At 51.0% G+C, this 17,770-nt stretch overlaps 3 protein-coding genes across 6 annotated transcripts in view; 1 reads left to right on the top strand and 2 right to left on the bottom strand.

The window, feature by feature from the left end:
- Positions 1 to 7,647, top strand: part of AAAS (aladin WD repeat nucleoporin) — a 15,067-nt gene extending 7,420 nt beyond the window's left edge. For 3 of the 4 annotated variants that reach the window (XM_008704640.2, XM_008704639.2, XM_008704638.2), the window contains exons 8-16: positions 5,328 to 5,448; positions 5,789 to 5,913; positions 6,110 to 6,170; positions 6,309 to 6,399; positions 6,603 to 6,696; positions 6,775 to 6,842; positions 6,982 to 7,063; positions 7,176 to 7,260; positions 7,391 to 7,647. In XM_008704640.2, the coding sequence (XP_008702862.1) occupies positions 5,328 to 5,448; positions 5,789 to 5,913; positions 6,110 to 6,170; positions 6,309 to 6,399; positions 6,603 to 6,696; positions 6,775 to 6,842; positions 6,982 to 7,063; positions 7,176 to 7,260; positions 7,391 to 7,618 (955 nt within the window). In that variant the 3' untranslated portion in view covers positions 7,619 to 7,647. Of the gene's footprint in view, positions 1 to 5,327; positions 5,449 to 5,788; positions 5,914 to 6,109; positions 6,171 to 6,308; positions 6,400 to 6,582; positions 6,697 to 6,774; positions 6,843 to 6,981; positions 7,064 to 7,175; positions 7,261 to 7,390 lie in introns of those variants that run through there. The other variant, XR_005837955.1, reaches the window with a different exon arrangement.
- A 263-nt stretch (positions 7,648 to 7,910) lies between these two features.
- Positions 7,911 to 14,174, bottom strand: MYG1 (MYG1 exonuclease). Its single transcript, XM_008704636.2, has 7 exons — positions 13,926 to 14,174; positions 13,656 to 13,768; positions 10,702 to 10,861; positions 8,817 to 8,969; positions 8,555 to 8,677; positions 8,263 to 8,444; positions 7,911 to 8,126 (listed from the first exon to the last, which is right to left on the bottom strand). The coding sequence occupies exons 1-7, from the start codon at positions 14,142 to 14,144 to the stop codon at positions 7,937 to 7,939; spliced, it is 1,140 nt and encodes a 379-aa protein (XP_008702858.2). The 5' UTR covers positions 14,145 to 14,174; the 3' UTR covers positions 7,911 to 7,936.
- Positions 14,175 to 14,408: 234 nt separating this feature from the next.
- On the bottom strand, positions 14,409 to 17,588 carry PFDN5 (prefoldin subunit 5). The gene is made up of 6 exons (XM_008704635.2): positions 17,455 to 17,588; positions 17,147 to 17,249; positions 16,821 to 16,852; positions 15,801 to 15,875; positions 15,580 to 15,685; positions 14,409 to 14,612 (listed from the first exon to the last, which is right to left on the bottom strand). The coding sequence occupies exons 1-6, from the start codon at positions 17,524 to 17,526 to the stop codon at positions 14,536 to 14,538; spliced, it is 465 nt and encodes a 154-aa protein (XP_008702857.2). The 5' UTR covers positions 17,527 to 17,588; the 3' UTR covers positions 14,409 to 14,535.
- Positions 17,589 to 17,770: the final 182 nt, after the last annotated feature.

Genomic DNA, 17,770 nt, shown 5'->3' with positions numbered 1-17,770 from the left:
AAAAAAAAAAAAAACAACAACAATGGGTTGAACGAGTGATGGGTATCCAAAACTCTCTGTACTATCTTTGCAGCTGTTCTAAATATCTAAAATTATGCCAAAATAAAGTTTATTAAAAGAAAAAAATCAGGAGCCTGATTTCCAAAAATTTCCAAATTTTTCTGTGATCTGGTCTAATTCAAATAACATGGTAGGGTGGGGAGCCTGGTTGGCTCAGTCAGTAGAGCATGTGACTGTAATCTCAAGCTCATAAGTTCAAGCCCCACTATGGGCTGGGCATGGAGCCTACTTTAAAAACAAACAGGAATGCCTGGGTGGCTCAGTTGGTTAAGCATCTGCCTTCAGCACAGGTCACGATCCCAGGGTCCTGGGATCGAGCCCTGCATCGAGCTCCCTGCTCAGCAGGAAGCCTGCTTCTCCCTCTCCCACTCCCCCTGCTTGTGTTCCCTCTCTCGCTGTCTCTCTCTGTCAAATAAATAAATAAAGTCTTTAAAAAAATAAAAAATTAAAAGATAAAATAAAAGAGTGGCGCCTGGGTGGCCAGTTGCTAAGCGTCTGCCTCTGGCTCAGGGCGTGATCCCCGTGTTCTGGGATCGAGCCCCGCATCAGGCTCGTCTATTGGGAGCCTGCTTCTTCCTCTCCCACTCCCCCTGCTTGTGTTCCCTCTCTCGCTGGCTGTCTCTCTGTCAACTAAATAAATAAAATCTTTAAAAATAAATAAATAAATAAAATAAATCTTAAAAAAAAATTAAAACGGATGAGCTCTACCACTAAAAAAATGCCATGCAGACATGGCTTTATGAGAGTTCTATCTAATTTCAAAGAAAAGGTAGGCTCCATGTTGTTTGTTTGTATCTTTTATTTTATTTATTTATTTATTTATTTATTTATTTATTTATTTATTTATTTATTATTTTTAAAGATTTTGTTTATTTATTTGACAGAGAGAGACAGCCAGCGAGAGAGGGAACACAAGCAGGGGGAGTGGGAGAGGAAGAAGCAGGCTCCCAATAGACGAGCCTGATGCGGGGCTCGATCCCAGAACACGGGGATCACGCCCTGAGCCAGAGGCAGACGCTTAGCAACTGGCCACCCAGGCGCCACTCTTTTATTTTATCTTTTAATTTTTTATTTTTTTAAAGACTTTATTTATTTATTTGACAGAGAGAGACAGCGAGAGAGGGAACACAAGCAGGGGGAGTGGGAGAGGGAGAAGCAGGCTTCCTGCTGAGCAGGGAGCTCGATGCAGGGCTCGATCCCAGGACCCTGGGATCGTGACCTGTGCTGAAGGCAGATGCTTAACCAACTGAGCCACCCAGGCATTCCTGTTTGTTTTTAAAGTAGGCTCCATGCCCAGCCCATAGTGGGGCTTGAACTTATGAGCTTGAGATTACAGTCACATGCTCTACTGACTGAGCCAACCAGGCTCCCCACCCTACCATGTTATTTGAATTAGACCAGATCACAGAAAAATTTGGAAATTTTTGGAAATCAGGCTCCTGATTTTTTTCTTTTAATAAACTTTATTTTGGCATAATTTTAGATATTTAGAACAGCTGCAAAGATAGTACAGAGAGTTTTGGATACCCATCACTCGTTCAACCCATTGTTGTTGTTTTTTTTTTTTTTAGATTTGTAAAAAAATTTATTCATTAGAGAGAGTGAATGAGGGAGAGAGAGCACTCGAGTGTGAGTGCATGAGCCTGGGGGGGAGGGGCTGGGGGAGAGGGAGAAGCAGACTCCCACTGAGCCCAGAGCCCAATGTAGGGTTCTATTCCAGGACCCTGGGATCATGACCCAAGCTGAAGGCAGACGCTTAACCAACTGAGCCACCCAGGCGCCCCTGTTTCACCCATTCTTAATATCTTATGTTACCATGCCACATTTCTCAAAACTAAGAAACTGACATTTATATGTTATTAACTAAACTCGGACTTTCTTCAGATTTCACCAGTTTTTCCATTGATGTCCTCCTTCTGTCCCAGAATCCATCCTGGTTTATTTTTATAAAGCTCATCCCTAAAACCTAAATCTGACAATAAGTGGTATAAGAAAGACAATATTTTAGCATACATTTAAAAATCCTAAAGAAAATACGAGCAAATAGAGTCCAAAAGCTTATTTATTTATTTATTTATTTGAGAGAGAGTGAAAGAGAGAGATCACAGAGCTCCGGAGAGGGAGAAGCAGATTTGCCACTGAGCAGAGAGCCCGATGCGGGGCTCGATCCCAGGACCCTGGGATCACGACCCGAGCCGGAGGCAGTTGCCCAACCGACTGAGCCACCCAGGTGTCCCCCCTCAAAAGCATATTAAAAAAATCTTAACCAAGTAGGATTTTCCAGAAATTAGACTGTTTGTCATCAGGAAATCTATTAACATGACTTATTACATTAGGAAATTAAAGGAGAAAAATGCTTATATCCATAAATGCTCTTAAAAAGCAGACATTCCAGGGGCGCCTGGGTGGCACAGCGGTTAAGCGTCTGCCTTCGGCTCAGGGCGTGATCCCAGCGTTTTGGGATCGAGCCCCACGTCAGGCTCCTCCGCTGGGAGCCTGCTTCTTCCTCTCCCACTTCCCCTGCTTGTGTTCCCTCTCTCGCTGGCTGTCTCTATCTCTGTCAAATAAATAAATAAAATCTTTAAAAAAAAAAAAAAAGCAGACATTCCAGTTGAAAACAAAGTAAAATAGGAATACAAATAGATGACCTAACCTAAGAGTATTTACTGAGGAAAAAAAACAAGTATTTGCTCAGAATCAGTAGCTACCATATTAGACAGTGAATATGAAATACTAAAGGTATTTCTTCCAGTAATGTCAAGATCAAGACAGAGGTATATTATCACCGTTATTTTTATTTGAATTTTTTTTTTAAGTAATCTCTGCACCCGATATGGGGCTCGAACTCACAACCCCAAGATCAAGAGTCACGTGTTCTACCTACTGAGTCAGCCAGGTTAATCATTATTTTTGGAGAGTCTAATGAGTGCAGTAAGACAAGAAAAAAAGTGAAGTCTTGAAAGCAAAGGGAAAATTATTATTCTTTGATGATATGATTTCATACCTAGAGAAAACAAGCGACTCAGCTAAAAACACCTATTTGATCTAATAAGAAATTTAAATGTAGGAAGGTGACTGGATCCAGGAAACCAAAAGTGTAATCGTTTCCTTTTATACCTACAATCATCATTGAGAACTTGAGATGGAAAAAATATTCTACTACAATGTGTGCAATTACCAAAATCACTGGGGATGAACTGTTAAATTTATTTAATCTACTAGACATCTGCAGAAAGTTGTGGAAGAACATTAAGCAAGAGCTGACTACATGGAGAGACACACTGTACGCCCGGACAGGAATGGGTCATCATAGACAGGTCACATTAAGTGCAACCGGAATTCTGCTGGGTTTTGTTTTTCTGAACTGGGCAAAATGATATGCGGAGTTTTTATTAAAGAATAGATACGAGAGAATTGCCAGGAGAAGTTTGAAAAGGAAGAATACGGAGGGGAGACTTGCCCTTACCAAGTATTAAATGTCTTATGAAGTTCGAGTAATGGGGAGTTATTGGCACGAGGATAGACAAACAGATCAGCGTAACCGAGTAACATTGAGGAACAGATCTAAGAATATATGTATGAGAAATGTGGCTTTTCGTTGCAATGAAGTTTAGATTTTTTTTATTTTAGTGGTGTTGGGATAATTGGCTATCCATATAGGAAATAACAAAGGTAGTCCTTGCTTTACACTTTTTCTATACAAATAAATTCCAAGCAGACAAAAGAACTAAATGTAAAAATAAAAGGACTGGAAGAAAATACAGAATTTGTTTTTTGAAAATACATAATATTTTTTACTCATTCAGGATGGTATTATTAAAATTATAATGTTTGATAATATACGGTACTAGCAAGACTAGGAAAATGGGTACTTTTTTTCTTGGTGAGAAGACTATATTGTGGTACAAACTTTTTAGGAAATAATTGGTTTTTTTAAAAGTGCAAGCCTAGGGATGCCTGCTTGGCTCAGCTGGTTAAGCGTCTGCCTTCAGCTCAGGTCATGATCCCAGGGTGCTGGGATCGAGTCCTGCGTCGGGCTCCCTGCTCAGCGGGACGGCTGCCTCTCCCTCTGCCTGCCGCTCCCCCTGCTTGTGTGCTCTCTCACACAAACAAATAAATAAAATCTTTTAAAAAAATTGAAAAAGTGCAAGCCTTTTTTAACCCCCAAATTCTGAACACATAGTAACATGAGTATGTAAGGATATAGATACAGAGAATATTTTTTGCAGCATTGTTGGGAATGACAAAACATTACAAACAGTTGAGATGTCCATTTGTGGAGGCATGACTGAATCACTTCCAGTTCACCGATTCAGGGGGGTGGAGACAGTGGAGCCACTGAAAAGAACGAGATGGATCTCTGAACAGACCTGAAAAGAGAACTGTGATTTATTGTAAAGTTCGAGAAAGGGGCGCCTGGGTGTCTCGGTCGGTGAAGCGTCTGACATTGGCTCGATCATGACCTCAGGGTCCTGGGATCGAGCCCCGCATCGGGCTCCCTGCTCAGTAGGGAGTCTGTTCTCCCTCTGCCTGCCCCCCGCCCCCACTTGTTCTCTCTGTCTCTCAAAAAAAAAAAAAAGTTCAAGAAAAAGTTGTAGGTCAGTGATGTAAGGTCCCATTGGCACCTGAGGTCATTAGAGTTCAGCGGTAAAGGAGGAGGCTGGCGTTCGTTCAGGTGGTAGCCTGTACCTGTCAGGCCAGGAGCGTGGCTCTGGAGGCACAGCGCTGACTGGGACGCAGCCGGTGCTCTCAGGGATCCCGGGGTGGCGGAGGACGACCCCCGTGCTGCGTCTTTGTGACAAGCAGAAAACCACGCAGGAGCAGAGAGCGAGAGTATTTCTGACATGGAAAGACAGGGTTTGCAGCGCAGGATGAGTTCTGGGGAGCAGCAGGTAACTCTGGACAAGAGACTGGAGCCCTGAGGTAACCTCACAGACGGTCCCAGGCCCCAGGGAGATCGCTGTGGCCCCAGGGACCTCTCCCGGCTCGGCACCAGCCAGCCCTGCTGGTCAGAAGCGTGTGTCTCCTTGAGGCCTACGGTGAACGCTGACTCCCCTTCACTCGTTTTCATCTATGCACCTAATGGTGTCGATTTTGCCCTTCCTTCCTTCCCCCCCCCCTTTTTTAACTTCTGTGACGCTTACTCATTTCCCCTAACCTGGATCTGAGGGGCCGTTGGGATATGGAAGTTTCGTCAGGAGGTAGGGAAATAAAGTCATGGGGCGTTCTTGTCGCCTTCTGACTTCATACCCGTTTCCCCTCCACAGACCGTCTTCGGGTTGTGCCCAAGTGCTGTCTCACCCTGGGCACACACCTGTCACCAGCTTGGCCTGGGCGCCCAGTGGGGGACGGCTGCTCTCAGCTTCACCTGTGGATGCTGCTCTCCTGGTGAGTGGGTCCCCACCCTCTCGCGGTCATTTCAGCCCGCCGCAGATTTGAGCAAGGGCATTCTTCGCCTGGGGGTGGAAGGTATCCTATGGGGACGAGAGGAATAATTGTCCCTTCAGTGTTAGTGTTAAACTTATCCAGGGAGGGAGCGGTACCATTCAGACTCCTCAGACGTGACACTCTGCTTGCTTTCACTGTACGTGTAAACCCGTTCCCTCCTATTTTAACAGTCCCTCTCCTGCTTCATCTCCTTTCTGTGTCTTTGTACCTTGAGTAAGGGCAGCCCCTGTGACAGGATAGGGACGCTGCGGGTTTCTCACTCCCGACCCCTCTGTCCTAGGTATGGGATGTCTCAACAGAGACCTGTGTTCCCCTTCCCTGGTTTCGGGGAGGCGGGGTTACCAATCTGCTCTGGTCCCCAGATGGCAGCAAAGTCCTGGCTGCCACTCCTTCAGCTGTCTTTCGGTGAGTGGGAGGGGGGCAGAGGGAGGGGGAGGGCAAGGATGACCTAGAGAGAGGCACTTAGCTCCTGGAACTTCCAGCAGGCAGAACCTTCTGTTCTGTTCCCATTCTCTGACCTGGGCCTGGGACTGGCAGAGGGAGGGAAGTCCAGGTTTTGGAAGCTAGAGGTCCTAAGTTGTGACCCGCCTCTCCCCGGCAGAGTGTGGGAGGCCCAGATGTGGACCTGCGAGAGGTGGCCTACTCTATCAGGGCGGTGTCAGGTGAGAGGGGACAGCACCAGAGAGCTGGGGAGGAGGCGGGTCACAGGTGCCCCAAGCTTGTCTCCCCACGTCCTCTGCTTTTCTTCCTGCATTCCCCCGTAGACCCATGTTCCCCTGCCTTTTGCTCCCTGACCCCAGACTGGCTGCTGGAGCCCAGATGGAAGCCGACTGCTGTTCACTGTATTGGGGGAACCACTCATTTACTCCTTGTCATTCCCAGAACGCTGCGGTGAGTCAGGAGAAACAGCTCAGGATGCAGAGTATCTGGGGTAGTCAGAGGGAGGCAGGAACCCTCTGGAATATGCTGCTCTGAAGGATATAGGGAGTAAAGCTTGGGAGACTTGAGAGGAGTTGATGCTTACAACGGGTGTGAGGCAGAGGGCCAGTGAGGGGCCCGTTTCCTGTACTGCAGAGCCTCTGCGCTTCTCACAGGGGAGGGAAAGGGGTGCGTTGGAGGTGCCAAGTCAGCCACCATCGTGGCGGATCTGTCCGAGACGACAGTACAGACACCGGACGGAGAGGAAAGGTGAGCTGCATGGCTGGGGGAGGGAGTGAGGTGGGAGGGACCATGCCGAGCCCTCCCACTGACTCTCTTGACTCACAGACTTGGGGGAGAGGCTCACTCCATGGTCTGGGACCCCAGTGGGGAGCGTCTGGCTGTGCTCATGAAAGGTAAGCGTTGGGAAGGACTTTGCTCGGGTCACGGCCATCTCCCCATTGATGGAGGGCGTCCGTGTCCTGGCTGCAGTTCTCTGCCTTGCCCTGGGATTCTGCCTCCGGGGTGCCTTCCTATCGCACCTGTTTCTCCTAGGAAATCCACGGGTCCAGGATGGTAAACCAGTCATCCTCCTTTTTCGCACTCGAAACAGCCCAGTGTTTGAGCTGCTTCCTTGGTAAGTGCCGGGTAGACCATCGAGTCTGAACTCCCTACCAGCCTTCCCACACCAAACCCACATCCTACTTCACCGGCCTGTCTGCAATCGCCTGCTCACCTTCTCCCCCTAGTGGCATTATCCAGGGGGAGCCGGGGGCCCAGGCGCAGCTCATCACCTTCCATCCTTCCTTCAACAAAGGGGCTCTGCTCAGTGTGGTGAGTAGGCCAGGCTGCTGGGCTTTTGGGGAGCGGGGTGGAGGAACTGAGGACTGTGGCTGCCGCGTGGCCCCCCCTGCGGCTTTCCTTGGGGCCCAGGCTCTGATCGATTTTCCTTGTCCCTCTGCAGTGCTGGTCCACAGGCCGAATTGCCCACATTCCTCTGTACTTTGTTAATGCCCAGTTTCCACGCTTTAGCCCAGCGCTTGGCCGAACCCAGGAGCCCCCAGCTGGGGGTGGAGGCTCTACTCATGATCTGCCCCTCTTTACGGAGACATCCCCAACCTCTGCCCCGTGGGACCCTCTCCCAGGGCCACTGCCTGCCCGGTCCCACTCCCCTCACTCCCACTTCGAATAATAAAAAATTCCCTTTGTTGTTTTCCACTCCATTACGAGACTTTTTTCCAGGAGCTGCACTGAGGTCTAGTGAAGAAAAAAAAGGCGGGTTAAGATGGCTGTGTTACTTTTTATGAATTTGGGCAAGTTACTTAACCCTAGGTACTAGGTGGTTTTCCCATGATTTGGAAAGCAAAGCTGAGAAGATACCTACCTACCACAGGCTTTGGCATGTAACAGACATTTCACTTTTCCCCAGTTTCAGCAAGTTCCCAAAATGGTGCAGGGCAATAATGAGGCAAGGACTTGATCCGTACGAGACAGATGACATTTTATTGGACTAGGAATTTGTGGGAGGCTTAGGCACTGGGCGCTGGGCCAGGGTGGCACGGGCCATGCTCAAGGCCCCCTCTCGGGTGTGGTGCCCACCAATGAAGCCGCTGGTGTGGACAAAGACGCAGCCAGGAATCCCACTGACCTGGTCCAGGGCCTCATCCCGAAGACCCCGCCATGGCTCTGGCAGGGGCAGCCTGTGAGTGAACAGAAAGAAGTTGATGGGAGCAAACGGAGGCCTTGAGGAGCAGAGAGAGGGAGCACAGAAGAGGTCAAGGTTAGCGGCCCCCTCTGATAGGGCTGCAACAGGCCTGCAGGTCTGCAGGGTCTTACCGGCTCTGGAATGAATGGGGCTCCTTGGGCACACACTGTACCCGCCACTGTCCAGCCTGGTCAGTGTAGATCACAAAGGCGATGGTCCCCGGCGGGGACAGCCCAGATTCCAGGTGGTAGAGGTGCTCCTTCCAGGGGCATCCACCTTTTGCCAGTTCTACTATCTCCCCACTTGGGTCCACCTGAAAGGGAGGCACGGCTGGAAGGCTGGGGGTGGAAGGAGCCCTGCCGACCAGCAGCCCGCCAGCAGTCATTAAGCCACGAACCACAGGGCCTCCTCCCAGGCCTGTACCTGGAATCGCTGGGCCAGGGCCTCTTCCACCAGGGCCCGGGCTGGCAGCCAGCTGTGTTGGTAGAAGTCTAGTCTCTGCAGAAACTCCTCTCGGACCAGGTCCATTGCACGCTTGAACCCGGCCTGGGAATCGTGGGAATCAGAACCACGGTGCCGGCCCCAACTTTCGACTTGGCTAGGATTGGAGGAGGCAACCACTCTCCTTTCCTCCCCCCAAGGTACTTAAATGCCTCATGGTCTCTTCCTTTGGGGCTCTCCTTACCTCGGTGTCTTGGTTGGGCTGGTTCCAGGCAGGATTAAGTCGAGCGACCCGGGCGCTCAGTGTGGTCGTCAGCACGTATCTAGGCTCTCCCTCTTCCCACTGGGAGATGCCATTGTCCACTGCGTCCACCTCCTCCACGAAGTTCTCGTACATCTACGGCAGCAGCGGGAGTCAGTGCTCTTGACGATTCCTACCACGTGCGTCAAGTTTTATAGATTTCACTCATTTAATCTCCACAATAGCCCCGTGAGGGTCTCAACATTCGCTGCGTGAACAAAGGGAGAACTAGGGAGTTGAGTGGCTTCAGGTCGGATCTCATCATGCTGGGGCTGGAATTCGGATCACCTGACTTGTAATCCAGCGCTCCCCCCACCACTGCACAAAGCCTGAGTCGAGGCCAACACTGTGTGAGGAGGGGGCTGCTGACTTCAGAACAAGGAAGGTCTCGAGCTCCAGGAGGGGCTCTGGGAGTGGATCCCTGTGGCCGAGAGCATCAGTCTCCAGGTGGGCTAAGCAGGCGGTTCAGTGACCAGGTCAATGAGGTACACGAGGGTCTGGCCAAACGTGAGTCACGTGGGAGAGCGAGTCCGGACAAGACGCAGGAGCTGGCAGGCGGGCCACGGTGTGCCACGTGGTGGGAACAGGTGCTGCACTTCCCGAGGCCACAGAAAGGGTGGGACAGGTGTGCCTCAGGAGTCTGGGGGCAGGGGCACCCGGGTGGCTCACTCGGCTGGGCGTCTGCCTTGGGCTCAGGTCATGACAGGGTCCTGGGATCGAGTCCCCCATCGGGCTCCCTGCTCAGTGGGGGTCCACCTGCCGCTCCCCCTGCTTGTGCACATGCACTCACTCTGACAAATAAAATCATAAAGTCTGGGGGCAGAAATGATATGCGGTATCAATGCTTACGGCAAGACTGCTCTGCACACAGGCTTACAACATCAACACATCGGGTGTGCAGCAAAGTGCTCCTCTCGGGGAGAGCTGGAAAAGAAACTCCTTTATGCCCAGCCTCTCTTGGTCTGGACCCCCGCGTGGGCTCCCTGCTCAGCAGGAGCCTGCTTCCCCTGCTCCCCCTGCCCCTCCCCCCAGCTCGTGCTCTCTTTCTCTCAAATAAATAAAATCTTAAAAAAAAAAAAAAAAAAGGAAACCCCTCAGAAGGGAAAATGGACCCAGGCAATCTAAAAACCTTAGTATTCCAAAAGCTCCAATTCAACCATTCCTATTCCTTCACATCAGGGGCAGGACAGGCAAGCTAAGACCCGAACTCAACGGCTTCTGCAAAAACCAGAGTTGATGGGATCTGAAGCCTGACTCGTGAACCTCACGGGAGTGGGGTCAAGCAGGGGACCTCAGAATCACTGTCTGATCTGACAGGTGTGCCAGGGCCACTAGCCCCGCTCCTTCCCGGCAGCAGGAGCGTGCTGAGCTGCTCACAGGGGATGCTGCCGGGACCCGAACACGTGTTCGTAAGCCAACCCTTCCCAGCTGAACGTCCGGATGCGTGTGTCCCAGATACGCTCCCCTCCCCCTTCAGGGCGGCCAGAACCTCTAAGCCATGTGCTTCCCCACACAAACAGCCCCCTCTTCCTACTAAGTTGTTGAACAATCATTTTTATGTGTGTCAGATCAAGAAAAGGACCAGGAAACACTGCTTTATGGTTTTCAACGTCTTTCCCCAAACACGACCTCACCCACTTCTCACAACTACCCCAGGACAGAGGTGAGAGAGAGGAGCCATCCCCTGTGCGAAGATGAGTCTGACTGAGGGAGAAAGTGCTGGGCCAGCTACGGCCAGGAGTCCTGACCCGAGGCCCAGTCCTGCGTGAGTGCCATTTCCAGCTGCTGGAGATGCTCTTATAGGTCATCTCTGTCCTTGGGTCCCCACCTTGTCATAGATGGTGCCCACCACGCTGTCCTCTTCGCTGGTGCCCAGGAACTGGGCCAGCAGCTTGTGCCCGAAGTGCAGATAGATGAGTCCCGCACTGCTCAGCTTGGTCCGCCATGGCTTCCCGGGAGACAGGGAGCTCATGGTCTCCGTGAAAGACCTGAGGAGCACGGAGAGGCAGGGCTGAGGCAGAGCTGCCCCAGTGAGCCCATGGTGTGTGTGTGCACATGCAGCACGCGGGGTGGACGCTGGGGAACACTCAGGAGCTGGGAGAAGAGTGCCCAGCTGTGGGGCTTCAGCTTTTCCTTGGGGTTCAACATGGACCTCAGCTTGGAGTCTCCACTCATGTTTTCATTTGACAATGCTTAGTTCAATGCTTATGCATGCCAGGCTTTGTGTTTTAGACATCGGGGATTAAAAACCCCTAAGACAAGGCCGCCTGGGTGGCTCAGTTGGTTGAGCGTCTGCCTTTGGCTCAGGTCATGATCCCAGGGTGCTGGGATCGAGTTCCACATCAGGCTCCCTGCTCAGTTGGGGAGTCTGCTTCTCCCTCTGCCTGCAGCTCCCCCTGCTTGTGCTGTCAAATAAATAAATTAAAAAGAAAATCTTAAAACAGAAACAAAAACACACCCTAAGACAATGTCCCTGCCTTCACGTTCATCCACTACAGGCAGACAAGCACCCGACCAAGCGAATGCTCTAGCTAGGTTATAACCAAGCCGGGGGGGTTCATCCTAAAACATGAATTAGGTGCTCACCAGCCAGACAAAAGGTCGAGGAGAAAAGGCATTCCACGTAGACGGAACAACATCTCTTACAATGGTTAAGAGACAGGTGTCTACATGGAACTGCAAGAAACGCATCTTAGGTGTGAGGAGCGACAAAAAAATAAAGCTCGAAGGGGAAGCCAGGGCCAGCTCATGGCAGGCCTCGTCCACCATATTTTGGAGTCTGGACTTTATCTGCAGGTAGTGGGGAGATTTCCAGCGGGCAAGTGCACGTGAGAGCCCTGAGCCAGGCAGCATGCAGAACAAGTGCACGGTCAGGGGAGCGGTGCGGGGGAATGAGCGCAGGAGGAATCTGAATTCTCAGTGGCACAGAGAACAGGGAAAGGGTGTGACGGTTCTTAGGCAAGTAGAAACCACAGCTGTAATTTCTAAATGCCAGTCCGTCAGAATCAGCTAGAGAGCTTATTTTTTGCTTTAGTGTTTTTTATTAAATAGTAAATACAAAAATATTTATAAGATGTTCACAGGGTATAAAGACTAATACATAGTTAGCCCCCAGATAAAAGTCCAAAAAGAAGCTAAACTAAATTGTTGATGGAAAGAGACATACGTGCTGAACTACACAGTCGAACAGGGGTTCGATGAACACAGAACCGAGGACACTGCTTGCTTCCGGGAGGCAGGGGAATGGGACGGGGAAGGAGTGCCTGCGCACAGATGCCACGGCAATGGGGCTGCTCTAGTTCCGAGGACTGTTTGTTACATGTTTTATATTCCAGAAGTGTTAAATACGTTCTTTTATGTATCAAATACTGCACAGTCCAAAAAAAGTATACAAAATCATTAGAAAAAAGGAATTAGTCAATATCGTCAAGTGCCACGAAGAGGTCCGTTAAGGTGAGACCCTCCGCCAGCAACCTGAGTGTGGCGTTGAGGTCACCGGTGCCCTTTCCATGAGCATTTCCAGTGCAGAGATTGGGAGGGGACCAGGTGAATGAGCGAATGGAATGAACTGGAAGGGGTGTGGAACCAGGGTCAGCTCTTTTATTGAAGAGAGGCTGAGAAGGGAGGGTACATGATGAGACTATAAACACCAGAAGGGTTCCCCCACCACATCATTTATGAATGTAAGACGTACACTTAAAAAAAGGGGGGGAAGGGAGAGAAATACAGAGAATTAAAGTAAACATCCTCATACGCTGACTTTAAGCAGTGTGGTGTATATGAAAGGAGGGTCTGGTTTTTTATTCACTCTCTTGATTTCCAAATGGAGCTACTTGGGCAGAGTTTTAGACTGTAGGCAAAAAGAAGTAGAAACACTAGGGGAGGGGGCGCCTGGGTGGCTCAGTGGGTTAAGCGTCTGCCTTCAGCTCAGGTTATGATCCCGGGGTCCTGGGATGGAGCCCCGGGTCAGGCTCCCTGCTCAGCGGGGAACCTGCTTCTCCCTCTCCTCTGCCCCCTCACTGCTCATACTCTCTCTACTCCCTCAAAGAAATAAATAAAAATATTAAAAAAAAAAAAAAAAAAAAAAAAAAAAAAAGGGAAGAAACCCTGGGGGAGAACAGTGGTGTGAGCCCCCAGAGGAGAAAGTAACAGATCGCAAAAGGGGTAAACGGAAGGGGACAGCGTTTCCTGAACCGGAAGGAGGGAGCTGAGGATGCTTGGGAGTGGGGATCTGAGGACATGCCTGCAGGAAAGGCTCAATTTCCTTTGAAAAGGAGGTGGCAGGGTCACTTACCGAGGGAGTTTGATGAGGTGGGGGCCTGAGGAGAGAGAAGAGGACTGAAATGGTACCGTGGATAATGGGCCACCCTTGGAAATGAAAGATTTCCCACCGTGAGAGTATAAACGAAGGAGGAGCCACATCCATCCGAGCTGTCACCAAGCACCGCTGCCCCGTGGGCCCAGCAGTCCGAAGTGGGGCAGCAAGGGCGGCTGAAAGCACTAATCTGAGCTGGGGTATTAACTGGGGAGAGGACGGCGCTAGTGGGAGAAAAGCCTGACCGAGCCAGGGAAGGCGCCGAGCGGGGAGCGGCGTGAGGGCGGCCCGGAAGCCACGGAGGCCCGCGGCCAGGTGGTCGGACGCAGAGCAGGGGAGAGCCGGCAGGTGCAGCGCCACGGGACCCGGGAGTTGGCTTTCAAGGACGAGGCGGTTCCCTTCGCCGGCACGTGCCCGCAGGGGTGGCTGCCCGGGGCACAGAGGAAAGCCGAAGTCTGGGAACTCACCTCTGGTGATGGTCATATCGGTGTCTCTGAGGGTCGTACTCGCCACCCACGTCTACCACGATGTCACAGGAAGCCAGTTTTTCGGGGTCCCGGGTCCGCACAATCTCTGCATCCTGCAGGGGACACTGGAGGTGAGGGGCGGCCAGGGTCGTGCAGACGGAGGATGCAGGGTAGGTTTCCGGGGAAGCGGGTCAGGAGGGGTGCTCGGGAGCGGCCCGCCCGGGAGGCCCGCAGGGGTCCCGGGGTCAGTTTCCGCGGAGCGGACCGTACCCGGTACTCGGGCAGGAGGCGCAGTAATGCGCACGCCAGGGCCTCATCGCAGTGGAAAGTGCCGCTGTGCGTCCCGATTCGGGGTGGCGCCATGAGGCTGCCGCGGGGTCGCTTGGCCAGCGGGACGGACTCCAGGCCGAGCACACGGGGCCGGGCCCGCGCGGGTGGCGACGGCCGCAGCAGCACACGCAGAACACCGCGCAGAAAGCAGTGGCCCATGCAGCCTCCCGCTGGGGAGGTGGGTCGTCGACCCGGAAGAGGAAGCGCCCGCACAGCTCCACTTCCGCCGGGCGGCCGTTCCCATGGCAACCGGCCCGCAGAGAGGGCCGCGCCGCCGGATTTCTCCCTCGCTCCTCCAAGGGCCCAGGGCGGAGCCTGCATCACCCCTACTGAGCAGGCTCTGGGGAGGGGCACAGCATCTCCACCACGGCCCTCCCATCTCATCACCAGTCCTTTGCTTAATGCAAGAAAAGACCAACATTCTGCCGGGCTGGCACATTTATTAGCATTAAACACAAGACCTCTCTCTCCCTGGCCCCCAGGAAGCCACGCCCACAAAGTCCCAAGCTCCTGAAGCAGGGTCCCTCTGCCCCATTTCTGAAACAAGCTCTCAGGCCTTGGCAGTAGCCTGAGTTGCCCCCAGGGCTGTGAGCTGCTGAATCTTCTGGCTCATCATCTCCATGACAGCTGTGGGAAAAAAGAAGAATCAGATCCTGGTCTGGAGCTTGAGGGGAGAACCCAGAGTTCAGAAGATATGAGAAAAACACTTAAAGACAGGAAGACAACCAAGGGGAGTTAATAAAACTTTTAACACAGTGAGGGGCGCCTGGGTGTGGTAGTCTGGTTAAGCATGAGGCTCTTGGTTTCAGCTCAGATGGTGATCTCAGGGTCTTGAGATGGAACCACCTTGGGCTCAGCGCTCTGCATGGAGTCAGCTTGAGATATTCTCTCCCTCTCTCTCTGCCCCTCCCCCCAGCCTGCTCACCCACTCTCTCAATTAAAAAAAACTTTAAACACTGATCCACTGCGGGACGCATTCGCATGCACACACAAATCTAGAGTCTACAATAGGTCAGTAAATCTGATAGCCACTGAGACATAAAAATGAACAAAATACAGTATTAAATGAGTCAAATATAACTGTGGCTACGATTTTCGACTTTAGAACCATGATTTTTCAATCCTGTGTAACAGAATTACCTGGGGAGTTTTTAAAGAAAACACTGACCCCCTGGAACTCCCCCACCCCCACCCCCAGGTTGATTTAATTGGTTTGGACTGGACGCAGGCTTCCTTTTCTAAACTTCCTGGGTTTTTCTCATGTGTAGCCAGGGTTGCAAAGGCTCGTACTTAGTAAGCCTGTACTTCTTTTCTGTGTGTTCATTTACATGTATCATCTCCTCCATTCCATCCCCATTAAACAGAACACCCCAAGAACAAAGATGATTTCCTTCCTCTAAACTTCTCTAGCACCCAACCCAACAATCTACAAATAATGGGTATGTAATGCACAAAATCTAGAGAATACATCTAGACACCAAAGAGAAAGACATGGTTTTAATCTAGCAAAGGGGATACCCCCAGTTCATACTGGAATCCATGCTCTTTATCACGGAGGTAGAAAGGGTGAAGAGGTGCCCCAGGACAACCTTACCCTGTTTCATGGCATGCTTCTCCTGCAGAGCTGGCTGGATTTTCTCCATCTGCTTGGTAAGGAAGTCTATCTTCCTCTTGAAAAAGTCCTTGGCATCCTCAGCCGTCTGCAAGGTCACAGGTAAGTGGAGGGCTAAGAGGAGACCCTACGCTGCACTCTAGGTCTTCCCCTAAACTTCCTTTCCCTGCTCAGAGGGGCACCCACGTGGTTACTCCACTCACCTTTTCTACATAGTAGCCTGTTCCCACATCGATGAGTACATGTCCCACATCATGTAGCTTCCCAGGGACATACATCTGAGAAGCGAGGATTAAGGAAATCTAGCCCAGCAGGAGTGTCATGATTCCGTCAGCGAGCCTGCTTGGCCTTCTTTTCTAAAAAGCTACAAGCCACAAGGACTGAAAAATCTGGAGTCCTTAGAACTTTACCTATACACTCCAAATGGGAAGGGACAGAGAAGTTGGTTCCTTATGGAGAAAATGGCACATGCTGGAATATTCTCTCGCCCTGATCCCATATCCCATCCTCCAAGCAGTTTAGTTTTTCCCACCACCCCCCCAGAAGGACTAGATACAATGATATTTTCCTACCGTTGTAGAGTAGTAAAAGTGAAAAGCCGGCTTCACTTTCTATCAATAGCCCCAATCATGAAATCACGAGCTAATTCCTGATGGATTTCATGCTCACCATTTAGCCAACCCCTACTACACTACTTCTGTATTTCTTTTTCAGCCTCTCAGTTCTAAGACTACAGGTTATAGATGCCCTATTGCCCTAACTTACTCATTCAAGTAAAACACTGAATGGGTAGCCACAATCCAGGTTTCTTGGTAACAACGGTTTAGAAATAAGAGCCGCAGTTAAGCCAAAACTGAGGATTCATAAATAGAGCCAACCCCCTTGTTTCTATATCCTGCTATTCTTCCATCATTTACGTCTTCTAAGTTATTAGTAAAAGTCTAAACCAACCTGTTCTGTCTTCGTATTAGAGGATATTCTCAAACAGCAAAGGGAAATAATCACACCTCAATTCTACATATGCCTTGGTGTCACAAGGCATTAGCTGGATGTTGGCCCCAGGTTAGAAGAGGTAAAAAGAAAATATAATGTGTTCTCCGAATCATGGAGACACTCTGCGGTAACCAAAACTAATCCCATCCTTTTTTTTTTTTTAACCCCCCTCGGGAGAGGAGTGAGAGAGAAAAGGAGAAAGCAGGTAACAGTTTCTGTGGAAAGGATACAGAACTCGTCAGTGGGACGAGTAATTCTTTCCCTGTGAAAGCAATTAAGACAAACATCTGGGGAAGGTTAAGACGTTAAAGGGAGTTCCAATATGGCAGAGATAGTACGAGAGATCGTAAGAAAAGAACAGAAACAGGGACATCAGCAGAGGAATGTCCTGCACATTTCAACTCGAGATAAGCAACATGAAAGGGCCCATGTAGCAGTAGACAATACGTAAAGGATTGCTTTCTCATCTCAGGTAAGGACAACTGGGTTAGAAGGCGGGACGAGAGTAGCCGGCTCACCACATCCCCCAGGTTGCCTTCACGCGCCTACCCCATACCCTCGTTGTTCTTGTTCAGCACGTTCAGACAGTCCTTGGCTTCCACATACTTGGTCTGTACCACCTTGAGCTGGGCAATGGACGTGGACAGGAACTCCACTTCCTACAGAGGACGGGAAACAGGGTCGGTGTGGGGGGATGGAGAGACAGGGAGGCACTGCCGGAGAGGCGCCGGTCCTGGGATGGGATGAGGGTTTCGCAGGGGAAGGGAAGCCTCCCAAAGAGGGGAGGAATGGGGGGGCGAGAGAGGACGCGTGAGCAGGAGGCATGTGAGGCGGGAATGGGGTGTCTCTGCCGCCCGTCCCCACCTGGTCCAGCTGATTCTTGAGCATTTCTAGCTGCGGCAGGTTCAGCTCGGTGATGTTAACTGACTGCGCCATGTTGGGAAGGAGGACTAACGGAGCGGAAGCCGGCTCGACGAGCAACGCTCTAGCCGCCCTCTGCGCATCTCGATGGTTGCGCCAGGAGGCCTCGCTGCGCCGGGCGTCTCTATGGTCTTCCGACCGGGAAGGGAAGGAAGGGCTGGAGGCTGCGGGAGACTTACCTTGGTTTGGCGAAAGCGGGGCATTATTTTCACAAAACCTCTCACGCCTACCACAGTAAAGTTGGAGCAAACAGGACTCC

This window comes from Ursus maritimus, unplaced genomic scaffold, assembly GCF_017311325.1.
Source record: "Ursus maritimus isolate PB19 unplaced genomic scaffold, ASM1731132v1 scaffold_26, whole genome shotgun sequence".
Classification (NCBI taxonomy): domain Eukaryota; kingdom Metazoa; phylum Chordata; class Mammalia; order Carnivora; family Ursidae; genus Ursus; species Ursus maritimus.
This window is presented reverse-complemented; position numbering and strand designations above follow the sequence as displayed.

Coding starts and splice junctions, on each gene's coding strand:
- MYG1 (XM_008704636.2), bottom strand. CDS start 14,144: ATGGGCCACTGCTTTCTGCGCGGTGTTCTGCGTGTGCTGCTGCGGCCG. Junction 13,769..13,925: donor GCCTCCTGCCCGAGTACCGG/GTACGGTCCGCT, acceptor TGTCCCCTGCAG/GATGCAGAGATTGTGCGGAC. Junction 8,445..8,554: donor CCCTGGCCCAGCGATTCCAG/GTACAGGCCTGG, acceptor CCTCCCTTTCAG/GTGGACCCAAGTGGGGAGAT.
- PFDN5 (XM_008704635.2), bottom strand. CDS start 17,526: ATGGCGCAGTCAGTTAACATCACCGAGCTGAACCTGCCGCAGCTAGAA. Junction 16,853..17,146: donor GCTGAACAAGAACAACGAGG/GTATGGGGTAGG, acceptor TTGCTTTCACAG/GGAAAGAATTACTCGTCCCA. Junction 14,613..15,579: donor GAAGCATGCCATGAAACAGG/GTAAGGTTGTCC, acceptor TTTTTCCCACAG/CTGTCATGGAGATGATGAGC.